General features: G+C 41.4%; 1 protein-coding gene across 9 annotated transcripts in view; it reads left to right on the top strand.

Annotated features, from left to right (window-relative positions):
- The window catches only part of PHF8 (PHD finger protein 8), a 92,011-nt gene extending 70,149 nt beyond the window's left edge, over positions 1–21,862 (top strand). For 5 of the 9 annotated variants that reach the window (XM_045878507.2, XM_045878469.3, XM_045878461.3 and 2 more), the window contains 5 exons: positions 3,927–4,022; positions 13,440–13,549; positions 16,817–16,840; positions 17,788–18,124; positions 19,214–21,862. In XM_045878507.2, coding sequence (XP_045734463.1) covers positions 3,927–4,022; positions 13,440–13,549; positions 16,817–16,840; positions 17,788–18,124; positions 19,214–19,302 — 656 coding nt within the window. In that variant the 3' untranslated portion in view covers positions 19,303–21,862. Of the gene's footprint in view, positions 1–3,137; positions 3,262–3,926; positions 4,023–13,439; positions 13,550–16,816; positions 16,841–17,787; positions 18,125–19,213 lie in introns of those variants that run through there. The other 4 variants (XM_045878501.3, XM_045878479.3, XM_045878517.2 and 1 more) reach the window with 2 other exon arrangements.
- The last annotated feature ends 1,057 nt before the right edge of the window (positions 21,863–22,919 follow it).

The raw sequence follows: 22,919 nt of genomic DNA, 5'->3' as shown, positions 1-22,919 counted from the left end.
ACTACTGATTGAATCTCTGTACTTGTAGGTTAGTTGAAATTTTCCATTTCTTTTTAAGTTAGTTTAAGTGATTTGTGTGCTTCTAGGAATTTGTCCATTTCATATAGTTTATCTAATTTGTTGGCATACAATTGTTCATAATACTCGCTTACAGTTCTTTTTATTTCTGGAAGGTCTGCAGTTACGTCTTTCATTTCTCATTTTAGGTGTTTGTGTCTTTTTTTTTTTTTTTTTGGTCACTCTATAGTTAAATACTTGCATATGTTGTTGATCTTTTTGGTGTCACTGATTCTCTTTATTGTTTTTTATTCTCTATTTAATTTACCTGTGCTCAAATTTTTATTATTTCCTTCCTTCTGTTAGCTTTGGATTTAGTTTAGTTAATCCATTTACATTTAAAGTGATTACCAGTAGGGAATGACTTATTTCTATTTTGCTATTTGTTTTCCATGTATTGTATCATTTTGTTCCTCATTTCCTTGTAACTGCTTTCTTTTGTGTTTAATTGATTTTTTTGTAGTGTACCGATTTGATTCACTCCTCATTTTTTAAATGTTTTTTAGTTTTTTTTCCCATAAGGTAAGCCCTGGAGATTATAATTAATATCCTAACTATATAACTTTATAAGTTTAGTTTGAATCAGTACCATTTCACTTCCATAGCATACAAAGACTTCGTTCGTATACAGTTGTCTTACTTCATCTGTTATTTTTGTCACAACTTAAACCTTTATATATTGTGTTTCTGTTGACACAGATTTATAGTTATTATTGTATGCATTGGAATTCTAAATCATATAGCAAACAAAAAGAGGAGTCAGAAACCACAAATACAACAATATGGGCTTTTATATATACCTCTGTACTTACTTCTACTGGTGGTTTTGTTTCTTCATGTAACTTTGAGTTACTCTCTAACATCCTTTCATTTCAGCCTGACAGACTCTATTCAGTATTTCTTAAAGGGCAGGTTTACTAATGACAAGCTCTCTTAGATTTTGTCTACTTGAGAATGTCTTAATTTGCCTTCATTTTTGAAGGATAATTTTACCCAATATATTATTCTTGGTTGACAGTTTTTTATTTCAGTGTTTTAAATAGATCACCTAACTGCCCGCTGGTCTCCATTGTTTTTGATTAGAAATTGATTGTTAATCTTATTGTGGATCCTCTTGAGATGACAAATTGCTTGTGTCTTGGTACTTTCAAAATTCTCTCCTTGTTTTTATCTATTGACTGTTTGAATATAATGTAGCTCATTGTGGATCTCTGAGTTTATCCTACTTGGAATTCATTGAGTTTCATAGATGTTTATCTTCATATATTTCGTAAAGTTTGGGAAGTTTTTGTCTGTTATACCTTCATATGGTCTTTCTGCCTCTTTTTTCTCTGTCCTCTCCTTCTGGGACGCCCATATGAATACGTTGGTAAGCCTGATAGCATCCCACAGGCCCCTTTGCCTCTGTTCATTTTTTCTTCTTTCTTTGTGCTCATCAGACTGGGTAATTTTAATTGTGCTTTCTTCACATTCACTGATTATTTCTTCTGTCTGCTCAAAATCTTAACTATTGAATCCCTGTAGTGAATTTTTCACCACCACATTGTACTTTTCAGCTCCAGAATTTTTTTTTTTTTTTTTTTTTTTTGACAGAGAGCTAGACAGAAGAGCACAAGCAGAGGGGGAGTGGCAGAGGGGGAGTGGCAGAGGGAGAGGGAGAAGCAGGCTCTGCACCGAGCAGGGAACCCGATGCGGGACTCGATCCCAGGACCCTGAGACCATGACCCAAGCCGAAGGCAGATGCTCAACCATTTGAGCCACCCAGGCGCCCCCAGCTCCAGAATTTCTATTTGGTTCCTTTTTATATTTTCTATCTCCTTGTTGATATTCTATTTTTTGTTGAAACAGGGTTCTCTTTGATCATATAGGGCAGTTGATTTAAAGTCCTTTGTATAGTAAGTACAATGTCAGCTTCCTCATGGACGGTTTATATCAATTTCTTTTTTTCTGTAAATAGGACATACTTTCTTGTTTCTTTGCATGCCTCATAAGTTTTTCTGAAGCTGAGACATTTTGAATATTATATAATGTGGTAACTCTGGAAGTCCTATTTTCCTCCCTCCCCAGAGTTTGCTGTTGTTGCTTACTGTGAGCTACAAGTTATCTGTTTATTTAGTGACTTTTCAAAGGATTTTTGTAGACTGTCCTTTTGTGTGTGGTCACTGAAGTATCCATTCTGTAGCCTCAGTGGTCAACTGAGATTTCTTGACAGAAATTTACTTAAATACCAAATTGAGCAGATTTTGTTGTTGTTGTTGTTAAGCCTTCCCCTTGTTGCAAGTTTTTGATTGTATTCCAGAGTCCCCAAAATGTTTATTCTTACAGTTTTTGCTAGCTCAACAGTTGCTACAGTGGAGGGACAAATACTTGGAGCTCCTAATTCCATTTGGGGGGCATCACTCCTTCTACCTTTATATTTTTAATATGCATATTTTAACTTGTATTTTCTTTAAATGTCTAGACTTACTTATTATCTACATCTTAACCTCTCTTGAATAAGACATGAACCTTAGAATGGAATTTCTTTTTGCATGTTACTTTATGCTTATTATCTCTCAATCCTCACAACTTTTCAAAGCAGGTGGTATTATTTCAATTTTACGGGTGAAGATAGTGAGACCTAGAGAAGTTTTCCTAAGTTACAAAGATAGTGAGTCAGTCCAGGATTTCAAAGTCATATCTGATCCCTAGACTCAAGGTTTTTCTGCCATACCATACTTCTTTCCTTGAGATGGAAAACCCTTTCAGACCCAACAAAATAACATTGACAGCCACTGGGGCTATTAGGGATGGGATCTTTCTCAAACAACTGTTACCAGCAGTCATTTCTTTTGAGGGACAATCGGTGACCCCTCTTTTTTTTTTTTTTTTTTTTAAAGATTCTTTAATAAAGGCAGGGGTTTTACCTCTTTGCCCAAGAAAAGAAGGCCTGAGAAATGAACTCATTTTCCTATTACTAGAAGGAAGTATGAGACTGGATTCCTCTGATGAAGCAGAATTCTAGAGAAATTTGAGGCTGGTCATTAGGAGGAGTAGGATCACTAGGAAGAAGTTTCACTCTCACTTTGCTTCTCTTTTAGGTTTAGAAGCAGTAACAACAGAGTTTGACTTCATCAGTAGGATCTATCTACATCATTGTCCCATTAAATTCTACACGTGTTGCCTGTGGATTGTGAGGAAAGTGATAAAACTGGATGTTTGTGTGTATGTGTATAGAATGAGATACTTGTGTATGTGTGTTTTGCCGTTCAGATCATTCAGTTTCAGTAATCTTGTTGCCAGTTCAGCCCAAGTGGTCTTTTTGTTCCCTTTGTGTGAATAATGTGTATAGCATTTCTTTTTCCATTTCAGCCAACATTTATTGAGTACCTACTCTGCATTGTGTTAGGCTCCCTTATTTTGAAATCAAATAATACTTATCCCTGCCCTCACAGTAAGTTGGGGGTAACATATTTGCTTTTCAACTCTCAAATACTATATAACAAATAACTCCAGTAGAGGTACACCCAGGATACTCTGCAGAGTTGAGACATCTGAATCAGATTAGAACAAAAAAGGCTTCTTAGGAAGTGAATCTAGAGCTGAATTTTGCAGGGTCAGTAAAGTAACTCATGAGGTTACTCACTAAATGGATGTTGAATGAGTGAATCAGAATTAGGTGATGCTTGGAGAAGGATATTTGCAGCAAAGGTACAAAAGTAGAAAGACATGAAGAGTATGTGGCACATTCAGGGATTCCTGCATTTGAGTCTGGATTAAGTAAAGGGTCTACTGGTAGGGGAGTGGGAGGAGCTGAGGTGTAAGTATCATTCTGTCTTCACCCTTCTGGATGAAATCTCAGTTTACCCTGCTTTTCCCTCTCACTGCAGTTTACCCTTCCCTGGAGTCTGATGATGATGACCCTGCTTTGAAATCTCGACCCAAGAAAAAGAAGAATTCAGATGATGCTCCATGGAGTCCTAAAGGTGATCCAGTATTCTGTCCTTAAACTCTGTAGGTATGGTTTGGGGAAAATAGGCTGGGGGTAGTTGGGATATTTAACATAAGAAGACATGATTCAGTCACTCATCTGTTTACTCAGCAAACATTTGTTGAGTACCACCTGTGTGCTAGGGTACCGTGTTAGGTGCTGGAGTGAAAATGATCGTGATAAGACACATTTCATGCACTCAGCTCAGCAAAGTCAGAGGTAATGGAGCATGTTGCTTCTGAATTTATATGGCTTGAGATGAAAAGAAGACCTTGAGCGGATTCCAGCCAGCAGTCTGAGGCTTCTGAGAACATTCTGCTACCATCATCCCAGACCTTTAGTAATATGTTGTCAAATGAAGGAAATTCTGCTGACTGTTGAACTCTACAAGGCCCAAGACTGCTTAGATTGTCACCTGTACTGGCTGAGAGGCCAGCTCTGAGGAAGGAAGAAAGAATGATCATTGAGTTGAACATGGAATTTAGAGGGTATAAAAGAATTTTATTCATCTCACTGGTTGGGTAGTTTCAAGTTGGAGGGTGTGTCAGTTAGCTTTTGCTGCTTATCAAATGACCCCAAACTTAGTGGCTTAGAACAATGACAGCCGATCATTTCTCATGATTCTGTAGGTTGGCTAAGCTATTGTTCTAGTCTTGACTGGCTTGGCCCCAGGCTGGGTGGTCTAAAAAGATCTTCTTCAGGAGTCTAGACCTAATTTGGGGTGGCTAGTGCCTCTCTTCATGTGGACTCTCCTGGTCCACCAGGAAGCCAGCGCAAGCACTTTTTCACAATAAAGCAAAAGCATGTCCATTAGCAAGAGAGGGAAAGCCCCAGTTTGCAAGCACTTTTCAAGCCTCTGCCTGTGTCTTGTTTTCCGTTGTCCCACTGGCCAAAGCAAGTTACATGGTCAAGCCTCAATTCCAGGGGTGGAGATATAGATTACATCTCTTGAGACAGGGAGCTGCAGAATCCTCGTCTGCATGCAGGGAGATGTGGGCAAGTTGAAAGCCAGTACTGCAACAGTCTGCCACAGACGGTGCTCGCACCTCAGTACCCATGGTTCCCTAGGAAATCCCCTGCTGGCTCCACCCATCCTTATCTGGCCTTTCTGCTATTTGCTTGGGGTTGGGGGAATGGGGTGGTAGGGTAATCCTAGAAGTGCTGTCTTAGTGAGTCAGTCAGCAAATGTTACTATTTTCTGATTGTATTTTTTCCCTATAGTTTCTGGCTGATTAGCACAGTAGGAAAGTTGGAAAATACAGAAAATAAAAGAACGTGTAAGGAAGAAACCACCCATGATTCTGCTACCCAGAGGCAGCCCCTGTATTAATGTTTTGACGTGTTACCTTCAAATCTGTTTTTCCTATGTGTTTCTTTTTATGGTTGAAATTACAGTGTGTATACAATCCTGTATCTTGCTTTAAATTTTTTTGACTTTTAAATTAATGTGTATATGATAGCAAATCATATAGCACAGAGGAGTTTAGGATGAAATACAGTGGTCTTCACCTCTGCTTTCCTCACCTCCAGTCCCATGCCTGAAAGACAACCTTCTAGTTTTCTTTTTTTCTGGTCATTACCTCCAAAACTCAAGCTAATAGGGTTTATACCACTATTTCTTGATGTATAAACTTAGCCTCTGTTTCTCTTCCTCTCAGCTTCTGTCAGTCTCTCTTGATTACCCACTTTATAAGATACAGACATTAGTACACTGTTCTTTCTTCTTCTGACCTTCTGTGAATCGTACATTTTCCTTTACATTGTCAAGGTTGTTAGCATTTACATTGCCTTGTGATTAATACTCTATATTAACTAGGGGTTGACTGTAAAAGTTGAAAACCAATTCATAAACCTGGCCTTTTAAATATTACTTCATAAGAATGTCCTTATGCCATTGTTTATAAATATTTTAATAGCCACAAAATATTCTACCCCATGGATATGCCTTTTTTACCTAACTTCTTTAATGTGAGGCATTTAGCCTATTGCCTAGTTCACATTTGGGATGAACATATTTATATGTGTTGGTGTCTCTGATTATTTACTCAGGATGGATCCCTATTAAACTCCAAAAGGACAAAACTTACATGTGGGTATATAGTAAAATCTTTCCCTCTCACCCCTGTTCCACAGCCTTCACTTCCCAACTAGAATCCTCCACTGGAGGGTTGCTATAAGCCTTTAGTTAATTTCCAGAGTTCTGAAAAAGTTTATTCTGACATTTTTTACCAGTTTTTTCATTGTTTTAATTCAGGAGTGTTTGGAGGTCCTTAACTTTGCCATTTTTGCTGTTGTCATCCATCGTAACATACTAAATAGTTCAGTATGCACGTCTATGAAAAAGACATTTTCTTCTATAACCATAGTACCATTTTATGACACCTAAGTAAAGTAACATTTACTTTCTCATATCATTTAGTACCAAATCCTTATTCAAATTTCCCCCCAATTGTACCAAAAAAATCTTATGATTTGCTTATTCAAACCAGGTTCTTTTTTTTTTTTTAAGTAATTCTTTTTTTAAGATTTTTTATTTATTTATTTGACAGAGAGAGACACAGCTAGAGAGGGAACACAAACAGGGGGAGTGGGAGAGGGAGAAGCACGCTTCCCACTGAGCAGGGAGCCTGATGCGGGGCTAGATCCCAGGACCCTGGGATCATGACCTGAGCCGAAGGCAGACGCTTAACGACTGAGCCACCCAGGCGCCCCTCAAACCAGGTTCTATTCAAGGACTAAATTGAATTTAAATTTAAAAAATTTTTTTAAAAAGACATTTTGTGGGGCACATTTTGTGGGGTTTTGATTTGTATTTCCCTGATGATGAGTGATGTTGAGCATCTTTTCATGTGTTTGTTAGCCATCTGGATGTCTTCCTTGGAAAAGTGTCTATACATGTCTTCTGACCACTTCTTAACTGGATTATTTGTTTTTGGGGTATTGAGTTGGTAAGGTCTTTGTAGATTTTGGATACTAACCTTTTATCCGATATGTCATTTGCAAAGATCTTCTCGCATTTTGTCAGTTGCCTTTTAGTTTTGTCAGTTGTTTCCTTCATTGTCCAGAAGCTTTTTATCTTGATGAAGTCTCAATACATCATTTTTGCTTTTGTTTCCCTTGCCTCTGGAGACGTGTCTACTAAGAAGTTGTTGCAGCTGAGGTCAAAGAGGTTGTTGCCTGCGTTCTCCTCTAAGATTCAGATGGTTTCCTGTCTCACATTTAGGTCTTTCATCCATTTTGAATTTATTTTTGTGTATGGTGTAAGAAAGGGGTCCAGTTTCATTCTTCACATTCTTTTTTCCACTGGATATTCTTTCCTGCTTTGTCAAAAATTACTTGGCCATACAGTTGTGGGTCCATTTCTGGGTTCTTTATTCTGTTCCATTCATCTATGTGTCTGTTTTTGTGCCAGTACCATGCTGTATTGATGATTACAGCTTTGTAATACAGCTTGAAGTCTGGAATTGTGATGCTTCCCACTTTGCTTTTCAATATTCCTTTGGCTTTTCAGGGTCTTTTCTGGTTCCATACAAATTTTAGAATTGTTTGTTCCAGCTCTGTGAAAAATGCTGGTGTGTTATTATGATAGGGATTGCATTGAATGTGTAAATTGCTTTGGGTAGTATAGACATTTTAACAATATTTGTTCTTCCAATCCAAGAATATGGAATGTTTTTCCATTTCTTTGTATCTTCTTCAGTTTCTTTCATAAGTGTGCTATAGTTTTCAGCATACAGATCTTTTACCTCTTCGGTTAGGTTTAGTCCTAGGTACATTATGATTTTTGGTGCGATTGTAAATGGGATCAATTCCTTGATTTCTCTTTCTCCTGTTTCATTATTAATGTATAGAAATGCAACAGATTTCTGTATGTTGATTTTATATCCTGTGACTTTGCTGAATTCCTGTATCAGTTCATAATTTTTTGGTGGAGTCTTTCAGGTTTTCTACAAAGAGTATCATGTCATCTGTGAAGAGTGAAAGTTTTACTTCTTCCTTGCTAATTTGGATGTGTTTTATTTCTTTTTGTTGTCTGATTGCTGAGGCTAGGGCTTCTAGTACTATGTTGAACAACAATGGTAAGAGTGGACATCCCTGTCATGTTCCTGACCTTAGGGGAAAAGCTCTCAGTTTTTCCCCATTGAGGATGATATTAGCTGTGGCCCTTTCGTATATGGACTTTACAGTGTTGAGGTGTGTTCCTTCTATCCCTACTTTGTTGAGGGTTTTTATCAAGAAAGGATGCTGTGTTTTGTCAAATGCTTTTTCTGCATCTATGGAGAGGATCATATGGTTTTTATCCTTTTTTTTATTAATGTGGTATATCACATTGATTTGTGAATATTGAACCACCCCTATGCAGCCCAGGAATAAATCCCACTTGATCATGGTGAATACACCTTTTAACAGACTGTTGGATTCCATTAGCTAGTATTTTGTTGAGAATTTTTGCATCCATGTTCATCAGGGATATTAGTCTGTAATTCTCTTCTTTAGTGGGGTCTTTGTCTGGTCTTCGAATCAAGGTAATGCTGGCTTTTTAGAATGAGTTTGGAAGTTTTCCTTTCATTTCTATTTTTTGGAACAGTTTTAGAAGAATAGGTATTAAGTCTTCTTTAAATGTTTGGTAGAATTCCCCTGGGAAGCCATCCGGCCCTGGACTCTTGTTTTTTGGGAGATTTTTGATTACGGATTCAATTTCTTTGCTGATTATGGGTCTGTTCAGCTTCTGTATTTCTTCCTGTTTCTCTTTTGGTAGTTTATATGTTTCTAGGAATGTATCCATTTCTTCCAGATTGCCCTATTTGTTGGCATATAACATTCTCTTATAATTGTTTATATTTATTTGGTGTTAGTTGTGATCTCTCCTCTTTCATGTGTGATTTTATGTATTTGGGACCTTTCTCTTTTTGATAAGTCTGGCTAGGGGGTTATCAGTTTTGTTAATTTTTTCAAAGAACCAGATCCTAGTTTTGTTGATCTGTTCTACTGTTTTTTTTTTTTTTATTTCTATATCACTTATTTCTGCTCTGATTTTAATTATTTCCCCTCTCCTGGCTTTAGGCTTTATTTGCTGTTCTTTTTCCAGTTCTTTAGGTGTAAGTTTAGGTTGTGTATTTGAGACTTTTCTTGCTTCTTGAGGTAGGACTGTATAGCCATGTACTTCACTCTTAATACTGCCTTTGCTGCATCCCAAAGGTTTTGGACTGTCATGATTTCATTTCCATTTGCTCCCATGTATTTTTTAATTTCTTCTTTAATTTCCTGGTTAACCCATTCATACTTCAGTATGATGTTCTTTAACTTCCATGTGTTTGTGTTCTTTCCAAATTTTTTCTTGTGGTTGTCTTCAAGTTTCGCAGTATTGTGGTCTGAAATATGCATGGTATTATCTCAGTCTTTTTGTACTGGTTGAGGGGTGATTTGTGAGCCAGCGTGTGATCTGTTCTGGAGAATGTTCAATGTGCACTCGAGAAGAATGTGTATTCTGCTGCTTTAAGATGAAATGCTCTGAATGTATCTGTTAAGTCCATCTGGTCCAGCCTGTCTCTCAAAGCCATTGTTTCCTTGTTGATCTTCTGCTTAGATGATCTGTCCATTGCTGTGAGTGGGGTGTTAAAGTCCCCTAATATTATATTATTATCAGTGAGTTTCTTTAATTTTGTTATTAATTCACTCATATATTTGGCTGTCCCAAGTTAGGGGCATAAATATTTACAATTGTTAGATCTTGTTTGATAGACACCTTTATTGTGATATAGTGCCCTTCTTCATCTCTTATTATAGTCTTTGGTCTAAAATCTAGGTTGTCTGGGAGTGCCTGGTGGCTCAATTGGTGGCTCAGTCGGTTGGGCATCTGACTCTTGATTTTTGGCTTGGGTCGTGGTCCCAGGGTCGTGAGATCAAGCCCCACACTGGGCTCTGCACTGGCTGTGGAGCCTGCTTGGGATTCTCTCTCTCCCTCTGCCCATCTCTCTCCTCCAAAAAAAATCTAGTGTGTCTGATGTAAGTATGGCTACTCCAGCTTTCTTTTGATGTCCGTTAGCATGATGGAGCCCCTCACATTCAATCTGGAGGTGTCTTTGGTTCTAAAATGAGTCTCTTGTAAGCAGCATATTGATGGGTCTTGTTTTTTTGTTTTTTTTTTTTATCCATTCTGATACCCTGTGTCTTTTATTTGGAGCATTTAGTCTATTTACATTCAGAGTAATTATTGATAGATACGAATTTAGTGCTATTCTATTACCTGTAAAGTTGCTGTTCCTGTAGATTATCTCTGTGCCTTTTTAGTCTTTGTTGCTTTTGGTCTCTCTTTCCTGCTCAAAGTGTCCCCTTTAATATTTCTTGCAGGACTGGTTTAGTGTTCATGAACTCCTTTAGTTTTTGCTTGTCCTGGAAACTCTTTATGTCTCCTTCAATTCTGAATGACAGCCTTGCTGGACCAAGTATTCTTGGCTGCATATTTTTCCCATTTAGCAGATTGAATGTATCATGCCACTTCTTTCTGGTCTGCCATGTTTCTGTGGCCAGGTCAGCTGCTAACCTTATGTGTTAACCTAACCCTTGTAGGTTAAAGACCTTTTGTCCCTAGCTCCTTTCAGAATTCTCTCTCTTTTTTTTTTTTTAAGATTTTATTTATTTATTTAATTGACAGAGACAGCGAGAGAGGGAATACAAGCAGGGGGAGTGGGAGAGGGAGAAGCAGGCTTCCCACCGAGCAGGGAGCCCAATGCGAGGCTCGATCCCAGAACCCTGGGATCATGACCTGAGGTGAAGGCAGTCGCTTAACCAACTGAGCCACCCAGGCACCCCCAGAATTCTCTCTTTATCTTCGTATTTTGCAAGTTTCACTCTCATGTCTTGGTGTTGGCCTGTTTTTGTTGATTTTGAGGGGAATTCTCTGTGTCTCTTGGACTTGAATGCCTGTTTCCTTCCTCAGATTAGGGAAGTTCTCAGCTATAATTTGTTCCAATAAACCTTCTGCCCCTTTTTCCCTTTGTTCTTCTTGCTTCAGATCATTTTTAAACAAATAAAATATCACCTTTAAAGAAAGGACTTCAGCCTCCTGAATTGCTTATTCTAGAATCTGCATACTACTTATACAGAAAAGTTTTATAATAATAATAATAATAATAATAATAATAATAATAATAATAATAATAGCTAATCGACCAAGGAATCTTCAAATCTAGATTGATAGCACTACCACCTCTTTTTTTCCTGTGACATTCACTTTTTTCATTAATTAAAAATAGAATAGTACAATAAATTTCCATACACCCACCACTAAGAATCACAGTTATCAAAATTTTGCCATGTTTGATTCATCTATTATTTTCTTTTTTTTTTCCAAAATTGTGCTTTAAAGCAAATCCTAGATATTGTGTCATTCCCCACTTCCAATGTACTTTAATATACATCTCTAAAAAATACGTTTTCTCAGATAACCACAATCCTGTTATCATACATAACAAAATTAGTAATAATTTGATAATTCCTGTACATTATCTAATACTAAGTCCATAATAAAATATCCTCAATTGTCTAACCAAAAAAAGGTATTTTTATAGTGGGTTTGTTTAAATCAGGATTGAGCAGAGTTTTACATTGCATTTGGCTGTTGTGCCTTTTGAGTCTCAATCTAGAGCATTCCCCCCTCTTTTTTTTTTTGCTATTTATTTGTTGTAAAAACTAGTATATTTGTCCTATGACCCATCCCACCTTCTATATTTGTGTTTGCTTTCTTGTGTCATTTTCTTTTTAATGAAACCAGGCCAGTTATCTAGTAGAATGTCTGATTGTTTTCTCATGGTGTCATTTAACTTGTTCTTTTATTTCTGTTTCCTAAAAACTGGAAGTAACAGGAACCACTTACTTGATTTTAGATCTTTGGCAAAACTACTTCCAAGGTGATGCTGTGAATTTCGTATTGCATTGCATCAGGAGGCACATGAGGTCAGCTGTCTTACTATTAGTAACAATCAGGTTAATACTTAGTTAAGGAGGTGATATGATCTCACCATTGTAAAGTTAGTTTTTTCCTTGTTGAGGCTAGCAAGTAATATGTGAGGTAATAGTTTGGTACTCTAGAATCAATTGTTTTATTAGGGCTTGCAAACCTGTGATTTTCCAATTTTGTCATTCCTTCTACATTTATTAGCTGGCGTTCTTCTGTATAAGTACCGCACGCTAACCGATTGTGCCACTGGAGCTCCGGGCGTTCTTCTGTAAACGGGAGCTTTCCTTCATCATCTGGGACTGTTTGATAAAATACACTTGCTGTGTAAAATGTGTGATAAATAGCTATTTTTTTCTTTTCTTTTTTTTAAAGATTTTATTTTTTTGACAGAGAGAGACATAGCGAGAGCAGGAACACAAGCAGGGGGGGTGGGAGAGGGAGAAGCAGGCTTCCCGCAGAGCAGGGAGCCCGATGTGGGACTCGATCCCAGGACCCTGGGATCATGACCTGTGCTGACTGTGACGACTGAGCCACCCAGGCGCCCAATAGCTATTTTTTTCAATAACTGTTTTTTGATTCAAGGTTGTTAAGGCACTATAAAAGGGTTATACAAGAAGACAGTCTTCTTCAGGAGCTCACAGCCTGTTGGGTTGGCAAAATAACATGCACAACAGCACATCAAAGTTAGGGAATGAGACAGGATGGTATGGTGCTATAAATTAAGTGACTGATGCACATCATAAATTCAGGAGAGGGAGAGGTCAATATGAGCAAGAGAGGACCGAGAGGTTTTTTTGTTTTTGTTTTAAGATTTTTATTTATTTAGTTGACAGAGAGCACAAGTAGGCAGAGCAGCAGGCAGAGGGAGAGGGAGAAGCAGGCTCTCCGCCAAACAAGGAGCCCGATGTGGGACTCGATCCCAGGATGCTGGGATCATGACCTGAGCCGAAGGCAGACACTTAACTGACTGAGCCACCCAGGCTCCCGAGGTTTTGTATAGAAGGTTGATTTCAGCTTACCTTTGAAGGACGGTCAGGTTTTGAATAGGTGGACAAAGGAAAGAGGGTACTCTAGGTAGTGTGGATGGTGAGGAGGAAGGCAGGGGGAGAGAGGGTGAGCTGTACATATTCTGGAGGTATAATAAGGAATCCATTCTGTCTAGAGAAGCTGAGAATATGGGTGTGGAAATAAGGCTGAGAAGGTAGGTAGGCCAGGCGCAGAACATGGACAACCTTAAATGCCAGTTCAGGAAAGTTAACTTTTATCCTATAATCATTGTGTGCTTTGTGTACTTTGAGCATTTGTAAATTAGCTTCTTACCTGATGGGAGACAAAATCGGACTTTGTAAAAAGCTAGAATCTGGGAGACCAATGAGACCACCTTTGAGAGGCTCAGAGGTAGGGAATATGCTTGACATTGAGATAAATGTTTTCATCCTGTTTCCTCTGCAGCCCGTGTGACCCCAACTCTACCAAAGCAGGACCGTCCTGTGCGTGAGGGGACCCGGGTAGCTTCCATTGAGACAGGCTTGGCTGCAGCAGCTGCGAAGCTAGCCCAGCAGGTAGGTGCTGACACCCAGGCAGTGGCCCTGCTACTGATCCCAGTTTGCCTTTAGGACAAAAACTAGAAATGTCTCAGAGGCTGTTGTTGGGAGCCAGTGGAGACTAAGCAGGCCAACTTCTCTCTGTCCTTGAATGAGAGCATTTGCCTTCAGATGAAGCCCCGAGGAGGTTACCAGCTGAGTATATTTGAGTTCACAGCCACCCAACCAGTATCAGAATTTGTTTTTTGGGGAGAAGCTTTCCTTGTCCTCTATACCAAATAGTATTATTATTTTTAATTTAAATTCAGTTAGCCAACATATAGTACATCATTAGTTTCAGATGTAGTGTGTTCAGTAATTTATCAGTTGCGTATAACACCCAGTGTTCATCACATCATGTTCCCTCCTTTAATGCCCATCACCCAATTACCCCATCCCCCCACCCACCTCCCTTCCAGCAGCCCTCAGTTTATTTCCTGTAGTTAAGAGTCTCTCATAGTTTTTCTCCCTTTCTGATGACTTCCCATTCAGTTTTCCCTCCCTTCCCCTATGATCCTCTATGCTATTTCTTATATTCCACATATGAGTATTTAGCTTGGGTCATGGTTGATATTTTTGATTTTGTCCTCGTGTTCATCCATTCTTCTCTGGGCAAAATGACCTGAAAGAGGAATTCACAACAAAAGAAAGAACCAGAGGTATACCAAATATTATTGCCTTAATATTTACTCCCTACTTCCCAAGAAAACTTCAGCCACTAGTTTTTATCCTACAGGGTCACTTCACTAGAACCAACTTGACCTCCTAGCAGGTTACAGTTTGCAAAGTTCTTTAATGTGTATACTGTGCTCAGCAACCCTGGGAGCAGTTGGAGTTGAATTTTCTGATTCTCTCCTTATCAACATCCCCTTGGCTCCTTATGCTTAGAGCATTTGTTGAGCATCTACTTTACGTTAGGTGCTTCCATGTACAATGTTTCATATAATCTGCCCAGTAGCCCGGTTCAGTAGGTGATATTTTCATCATTTTGCAGGTGAAGAAAAGGAGGCTCTCTTTAAGTGACTAGTCCAGAATAATACAGCCAGTAAATGGAGGAGACAAGATTCAAACTCATGTCCTCTAGCTTCAGACTTCCTTTTACTTGCTATTTCAATAAAAACAGTTAAATGTTTACATAATTTAATAATTATATCCTATTTAAGTAGAATTTAATAGAATGATGTTTTTAATATGCTGTTATATGGAGCTCTAGAGTTGCTTAGAAATGTCTCAGTAGCTGTTGTTGGGAGCCAACGGAGACCAAGCAGGCCAGGCAAGCCTTCTTTGACCAGAACTTCTGTTATGTATATCCTAGTGCCATCTAAGATGTAATTTGGAAAAAAAGGGAGGGGGGTTTTACTGTTTTAAATAAACAGATAAATTAATTAAAGGTGTGAAAACTACTACTAGTGCCTTCTTAAGGAGCTCACTTCTGTTCGGTTTGGTCAGGGATGACCTCAAAGAAGAGGATTTGAAATTTGGGAGGGGTTTTGCAGGCTAAGCTTTTAGAAGGAACAGGGAGGCATTCCAGGAGCAGGGAAATGCTTGGCAAGGCACCCAAGGTCCTCTTAATTGGGTCTCTAGTCACCTCTCCTCCCTAACCTCCTACCAGCCCCGCTTTGCACCAGCCATACTATTGCACCCCGGTGCTTGTAATTCGCTTAGTGTACATCACATTGTCTCATGCCTCTGTGCCTTTGCACAGGTTGTTTTCTCTGCCCATTGGGGATTGTCCCTTTCAGATGCCCTTACCTAACACTCTTTCATACCACCTACCACCAGTTTATTTCAGTGGCCTTCTGTGCTTCTGTCGTATTCTCTCATGGTACTTATAATCATAAGGATGCTTTTCTGTGTCCCTTATTAAACTGTGAGTGCCTCAAGGGTGGGGATATATCTAATTTAACTTGATATCCCCCCTATACTAAACATGTGTTTAGTCCGTGTTGGGCAAGTGAGTGAATGGATGCATGAATGAATGAGCAGATCTTTCTGCATTGGAGGCTTCATGTTGGGGAATGGGGTAAGATAAATTCAGATTAAAAAAGGAATTGTAGAGCCAGCCTGCCTGAGTTCGAATCCTCACTCTACCACTTTAGCACATTACTTGATTTCTCTGTGCCTCAGTTTCCTCCTAAACTTTGAGGACTAGATGAGGTAATGTGTGGGAAAGCTCTGAGAATGGCACTTGCCACAGAGCAAGTACTATAGACATGTTAGTTTTTCAGTGTTATCATTATGGATTGGGTAAGTATGAATGACCAGACAATGGAAGACCATGAAAGTCACACCTGCTAACAGGTTTTTGAGCAAGGAAATTTGCAAGGTGTAAGTGGTCCTGTCCTAAGACGGTCTAGTGTTGAGTGAGGGAATCTGGATGAATTATACAAGGAGACTGGCAACGAAGATAGAAAAATTTAGGATGTGTGATCTAGATGTGGATAGATAATTTCTGGGTTCAGGTGAGAGAAATGGGGGCAGAAATGTAGTTTCTGGCACGGGTGGAATAGCAGTATGGTTGAGAAAAGAGATTCTGAAGCCGGATGGCTTAGGTCTGAATCCTAGCTTGGCCACATATTGGTCCTATAACCTTGGAAAAATGGCTTAATCTCTCTGTGCCACAGTTTCTTCTCCTAAAAATGGGATTTTCATTCTTTCTTCTCATACTTCTTCTGAGTATTAAATGAGTTAAATTATAGAACAGTACCTGGCATGTATTACTAATATTATTATTCTTATCTCCCAGAAATTCCTATGATAGCCACAGCCTGTCAGATCTTCCGAAGGCAGGAGTAGGCCTGTGTTGCCAAGGCAAAGAAATGTAATCCCTGAGTTGGTGTGGCTGTGTAGCATTTCAGAAGGTGAAGTCGTTCACATGCTCTCAGCACCACCTTTCCAGGTTCTCAGGGCTCCAGATGCCAATTGTACAGGTACCCGCTACACAGTGGATAGTAGATCCATAGAGCAATGGATGGATGAAATCCAAGATATTGGGAGAATTGACACAACTCCTTATTTATCCCTCCCATCCAGAATTGAGGTTTTTAAGACCCAGTGAGCTGGAGGATTGCCAAGTCCTCTATTAAAAGAAAAGACGAGCAAGAGGAGGAGAAACCATTGTAAGAGATGAACATAGAATAATAGTTTACCACTTGTTGAGTACCTACTGTGTGCTATATGTTGTTACATCATTATTTAATCTTTCTGACAACCCTAAAAAACAGATTTATTTTGCCCATTTTACAGATAAGGCGATTGAGAGTCACAAAGGTTAGTAACTTGACGGAGGTCATCCCACTTAGGGAGCACAAACCTAGATTTAAACCCAAGTTTTTTTTTCATTCCAAAGCTACTACTCTTTCACTCCCAGAGGCCCCTTTTTGAAAAGTGTGCAGGGTGGGTATTCAGATAAACCTGGCTGAATCCTGGACCCAACAACTTCGCCTGTGAGGCTTTGGGCTCAACTTATTTAATATCCCTGCGCCTCAGTTTTCTCATCTATAAACTGAGGGATTCTCCTTCTCATGGCTACTCTGAGGAATAAATGAAGTAAAGTATACAGTTGGCCCTTGTACAACACGGGTTTGAACTGCACAGGTCCACTTATACATAAATATTTTTTTTATTACAATAGTACTCTAAGTGTATTTTCTCTTCCTTATGATTTTCTTAGTATTTTCTTTTCTCTGCCTTACCTTATTGTAAGGATACATATAAAAAAATATATGTTAATCAGCCATTTATGTTCTTAGTAAGGCTTCCAATCAACAGTAGGCTATTAGTAGCTAAGTTTGGGGATGTAAAAAGTTAAATGTGGATTTTTGCCCACATGGGGGGTCAGTATCCCTAACCCCTACGTTTTTCAAGGGTCAACTGTATAAAGGGCCTTAGCTGCTGTCATAAATTTAGCTATTCTTATAAGTGTCCATGGTCCACCTCATAAATGGCAATGCTAGGACCAAAACCCAACTCTGAATTCATTTACCCTTCCGTTACCACTGTACTGTTTCGTGGCAGTGGTAACTTAAGGATGGATGGTACCAAAGAGATGATCGCTGATGTTACAAGGCCTGGGCCTTGTGTGTACATACATCCAGGCTAGACTTGGGGTGGGGGCGGGCTGCAGGACCACATTGACCAGTGTCTAGTTTCCTTTCTGGGCAATTACCTTTTTTTCCGCTTCTGAATTTTCCCCTCCCACTTGGCTTGTATTTCAGGAGCTGCAGAAGGCCCAAAAGAAGAAATATATCAAGAAGAAGCCTTTGTTGAAGGAGGTAGAACAGCCTCGCCCTCAAGAGTCTAATCTCAGTGTGGCAGCACCAGCCCCAACTCTGGCCACTACACCCCAGCTTCTCACCTCCTCCTCACCCCCGCCTCCTCCTGAACCTAAACAAGAGGCCCTCTCAGGGAGTCTCGCTGACCACGAATATACTGCTCGTCCCAATGCCTTTGGTATGGCCCAGGCAAACCGCAGCACCACACCCATGGCCCCTGGCGTCTTCTTGACCCAGCGGCGCCCTTCAGTTGGCTCCCAGAGCAACCAAGCAGGACAAGGTACGACGGCCATAGGGTTGCAGAACTGAGAAAGATCTTAGGGTCACCAACTCCAAACCCTAAGCACTCTGGTAGATGAGAATACCTGGGAGGGAGGGACACTGATGGCCAACCTAAGGTGCTTGGATTTGATCTCTTAGGCCGTGAAGAGACATTAACTGGTGTTAAACAGAGGCATTTCAGGTGTGGGTTTAGAAGGAGCCTTCTGGTGACCAGAGTAGAGGGTGGGCTCCAGGTGGGACGCCTAGGGAGGAGGCACATACATAGGTTCAGGCTGCCGTGAAGAGAGGCTGAGGCTATAGCAGAGGGACTGGAGAGGGAGGGGATAAATCGATCAAATATGGAGGAGGTTCCATGGGACGTGAGAGGTGATTTGATGTGAGGAGAGAGAGGAAGAGGTGATGCGAGGGGTGCTCAGGCCCTCCTTTTCCTCACTTTGGCCCTCAAAGCCCAGTCCCTAGATATGCCGCTCAAGGGTGGTGAGGTCAGTGTGGCAGTGGGTGATGAGGATGGGGGTTTCTTTTCTTTCTTCTTTCCTTTCTTTCTTCCCTTCTTTTTCTTCTTTTCTTTCCCTTCCCCTCCCCCTCCCCTCCCCCTTCCCTTCCCCTTTTCTTTTCCTTCCCTTTTTCTTTTCCTTTTCTTTTCTTTTCTTTTAAGATGGTGGTTTCTAATGAAACAAAGCCCCGGGGATGGCACCTTCAGGGACTCTGAGCTCTAATCACTAACCAGGTGCTTATATAATCCCAGTGGTTAGGATAAGAGGACAGAGAGGCATAACCACAACCCCCACAGAATTTAGGAAGGAAAATGATTGGGACCAAAGAAATCTGAGGAAAAGGAACCAGACAGACTAAGCAGGGAGTCGATAGCTGCTGCAGGAGGTCATAGGAGGCAGAGCCAAGGCATCTGGTATTGGATGGAAGTGGGTAAGGCAGGCTTCTTGCCCAAGATGTGCCTGGAGCCAGCATAAGGATGGGGAGACTCTGTGGGCAGAGGAACAGAGGAGGGGGGTAGACTGAAGATAGTTGGTGCTGGAGTTGCTGCTGAAGCCCGTGCCATAGCCTTTACTTACCTCTCTTTTCCCCACAGGAAAGCGTCCTAAAAAGGGTCTGGCCACAGCAAAACAGAGACTTGGCCGTATCCTGAAAATCCACAGAAATGGCAAACTACTTCTGTGAACCCCCTAGTGTCCTGCCCCTCACCCCTTCACCCCCATTGCCTTCTCCATTGTCAACTCTCGGGGCACTCCTGGATCCTTTCTGCCCCGGACAAGGTGCTGAGGCGCACTGTCCTGCTTTCTTGGAACTGACCAAAGGCATGGACTCCCCAACGGGCCCCTTCACCAACTCCCCTAACTCCCTTCCCTACTTCCACTAGAGCATCCTGCCTTCCTTCTCCATACCTCTGAGTAGCAGGTGAATGGGAGAGGTTTCTGGCTGACTAGAATCCTCTTTGCTGCTGCTCCAACCCATTTCCTTTGTACCAGCCTTGTCTGCCCTTTACTCTCATCCCCACTTAAAGCTGGAAGGCAGGATGAGGAGAGGCATAAAGTGAGCCTGGGCCCCTTGCTGTTTGCCTGGTCATGAAGTGGGAGGCCCAGTGCTCAACACTTCCTGCAGCTCCAGCCCTGTCTCCAGAAGCCTGTCCACCTCTGCCCATATTTCCTTCCCCTTCCTCCCCCCAACCCAGTGGACATGTCCCATTCCAGACTCGTTCCTGGGAGAAGGGTCTAGCCTCTGCCCCCTCTTGCCAAATGCTTCATGAAAATAAAGAGGAGATTCCAGAGTCTCCGTACTGCCCCACCATGGGCCATTTTCAGAGGTGGACTAGAAAGGTTATGGGCTGACTTCACTCATCTTTGGGAAGAAGAGAGATTTCTGTCACTTCTCAAGGTGGGGAGAGGCCCGACACCCAAGCCTTTGACCATGACTTTGTAGCCCGCTGGAGGAAGCTACTTTCGGGTGGCTACGGATGAGGTCCCCTGTCCCAGGGTGAGCTTCAGGGTTTTGCCTGGATTTTGAGGTCCTGCAGAACATTATCCACATGGCTGTAGCTGGGCCCCAGCAGGTGAAAAACCATCTTCCAAAAGTCTGAAAGTTCCTACCGCTGAAACAGCTAACCCTGGCTGTGTGTACAGCCTGCTCTCTTCACCTGTACCACAGAGCACAGCCTGGACCTTCTGGAGAGGATGTGACAGGACAGCTCACCCCTGGGTTCCATCAGGAGCCTCCCTGCTTCTTTCCCCACCTAAGGTCTTGGTCTGAAGAAGACCTCAGAACTCGCATCTTCACTTCGGGGCCTTTGTGCTCCCAGACATCTGGTCAACGCTCAAGCAGAGTGCAGATGGGTTACTCGGGAGCCTGAGCCTGGGAGAGCAGATGCCCATCTGTAAAGGAGCAGATCACCTGATCCTCCACTCCCTGTCTTCCCCTTGTGGATGTCTCTATTGTCCAGACAGTGCCCAACCCCTCTCCCTCCTCCTCCTCCCCCCAGCTCCCTCCACCTTCGCCTGTCTTGCCTCCCTGGCACCCTAGACTGGATGGAGAATGCCCCACTCCCTCCATTTTGGTACTGCCCAAGTGGAGTGCATCCTTGCCCTCTACTCCCCACTTCAACCTCACCCCAGTTTGCCCAGTGCTTCTGGGGAACTTAACAGCTACCATGCAGGCCACAAGAGGATGTGAGGCTTCCCTTGTCGCCTTTGTGTCTCCGGTTTGTCTTTCTTTTCTCTACAGCCCACATCTACTCTCCTTATTTGGAATCAGGGGTCCCTTAAACCCATCCGCTTTTTTTTTTTTTTATTTTGGGGACCCCAGGGGCCATGAAGTCCTCCATCTAGTCACACCAAAGGCAAAAAGCCTGGCTACCTCCCCCCTAGCACGTGAGGTCCCCACTCCCCTCTCCTCGGTTTCCACCCAGCTTTGCTTTCTTGGGGATTTCAAGGCAGCAGAGGGTAGTGAGGGGAGGGAAGGGGGGCAGCCTGTGTCCCTGTGTAGGCAACTGCCTGACTAGGCCCTGACTGCTGTAACCAAGACCAGGACCCCAGCCCTTCTGCCCATTAACACCCACCCCCTTGATCTTTAAAAGGCAGCTAATTGCTAGCAAATCCCCCTGGTTCCGGGCCTCTTTCCCCTCTGTTTCTTTTTTAGAAGTTTCTGTGGAGCTGAAACCCAACCTCCATTTGACTGGGTTTCCGTTTAGTTTAGTTGGGCTCTCAGCCTCCTGTTTGTTGTTTTGTGTTTTAAATGAAAAGCAAGTTTACCCTCAGAGTTATGCTTTTCCAAAGAGGCTAGTGTGCTTTTTTTTTTTTTTTTTTTTTTTTAAATGTTTCAGGTTCTAAGTGAAGTGAGTTGGGGAGGGGTTGGGAGTGGTAGTAACTAAGGTGTAGAACATGGTGAGAGTTACCTCTGGTCTCCAATCCCCGGCACAGAGCTGGGGGCTGGATAGGGGGCAGGGAGAGAGGATTTCTATTCACCTTTAATATATTTTTACAAAAAAAGCAAACAATTTAAAAACAAGCCCACCGCTTCTGTACATGTCTAAATATATTTTTAGAAGTGGGTAGGATTGTGAATTTCTGATGCAGGGCCTTTTTATAAACAGGTTAGAATAGCATCATACAGGCTTCTCTGTTGTTTTTTTCCCCTGTTTTTTTTCTTATGTTGTGTTACTAATGTAATTTATATTTTTTTTAGATCCTCCCTTTCCTATAGAGATAAAAGTGATTTATCTTGGCAATTGCTTTGCTTGGAATTCTTTTTTTGGTGGTGGTGGGTGGTGGGATGGTGGGATGGGTCCAGGAGTGCCGCCTTCTCTTTACATTCTCTCTGTCCCTCCCTTTCATGAACTCAGCACAACCTTACACCTGAGCTGGGGAAGGGACAGAATCCCAGCCTTCATGAGAGACACAGTTGACACACCAGAAACAAATAATCAGAAGTACAGTGAGCAGAAAAGAAAGGGGGCAACAATTCAAAGTCGCCTGACAAGTTTGTTGGGAAGCCTTTCCATATCTCCCATGGGCTATTTTTAGTAGCTATACCTGTGTCCTCTTTGAATGTGGAGTTTGGGGGTTTTGTTTTTCTTCCCTCTCTCTTTTTCTGACATGCTCCTCCGGGCTGAACTTGATTACCGTGCTTAAGTCCCGTTCAAGGGATAGAATATAATTATTAGAGCTAACACGGCACGCTCATTTCCTTGCGCTAGACACTGCTCTTAGTGTTCTATGTATAGTGATTCATTTCATCCTCACTGACATCCTCATCCTGCTGATAAGAAAACAGAGGCAAAGAAACCTTGCAGCATCAAACATCTTAAGTTGTGGGGCCAGCCTGGTTCCAGAGTCTGTGTTCTTATCACTGTTCCACCGCTTACTGATAACCACTACTATTTATAAAGTGCCTTTTCTGTGCCAGGCATGGGCTAGGGATTTTACTAGGTTATCCCATTTAATTCTCACTGACAACCTTTGAGATAGTAAAGGAGACTGAAGTTTGCCAGTGGTCTTCCACAGCAGGATCTACCGGAGTCCAAAACTCATGTTCTTTCCCCTCACTGTCTTAGAAAATCTTTTGCAGATCAATGACCCAACAGATGTTTATTGAGCACCTGTTGTGTGCAAAATGTAGCATTGAGAATTATGTCCTGAGGAGAGCCCGCTGGGATAATGTCAGGAGCCTCAGTTCCAAATCCACTACCACCCTGAATCTGTGTGACTCAGGATGGACTGCTTACTGTCTGAGAGTCACTGTAAAAGGAGTTTGGACCCAATGAGAATTTCTTCATCCTAGAGATT

The sequence above is a fragment of the Mirounga angustirostris genome, unplaced genomic scaffold (genome assembly GCF_029215605.1).
Source record: "Mirounga angustirostris isolate CCGP_5_RB_7025 unplaced genomic scaffold, mMirAng1.0.hap1 SCAF_11, whole genome shotgun sequence".
Classification (NCBI taxonomy): domain Eukaryota; kingdom Metazoa; phylum Chordata; class Mammalia; order Carnivora; family Phocidae; genus Mirounga; species Mirounga angustirostris.
The sequence above is the reverse complement of the archived record's forward strand: the minus strand, read 5'-3'. Positions and strand labels throughout refer to the sequence as shown.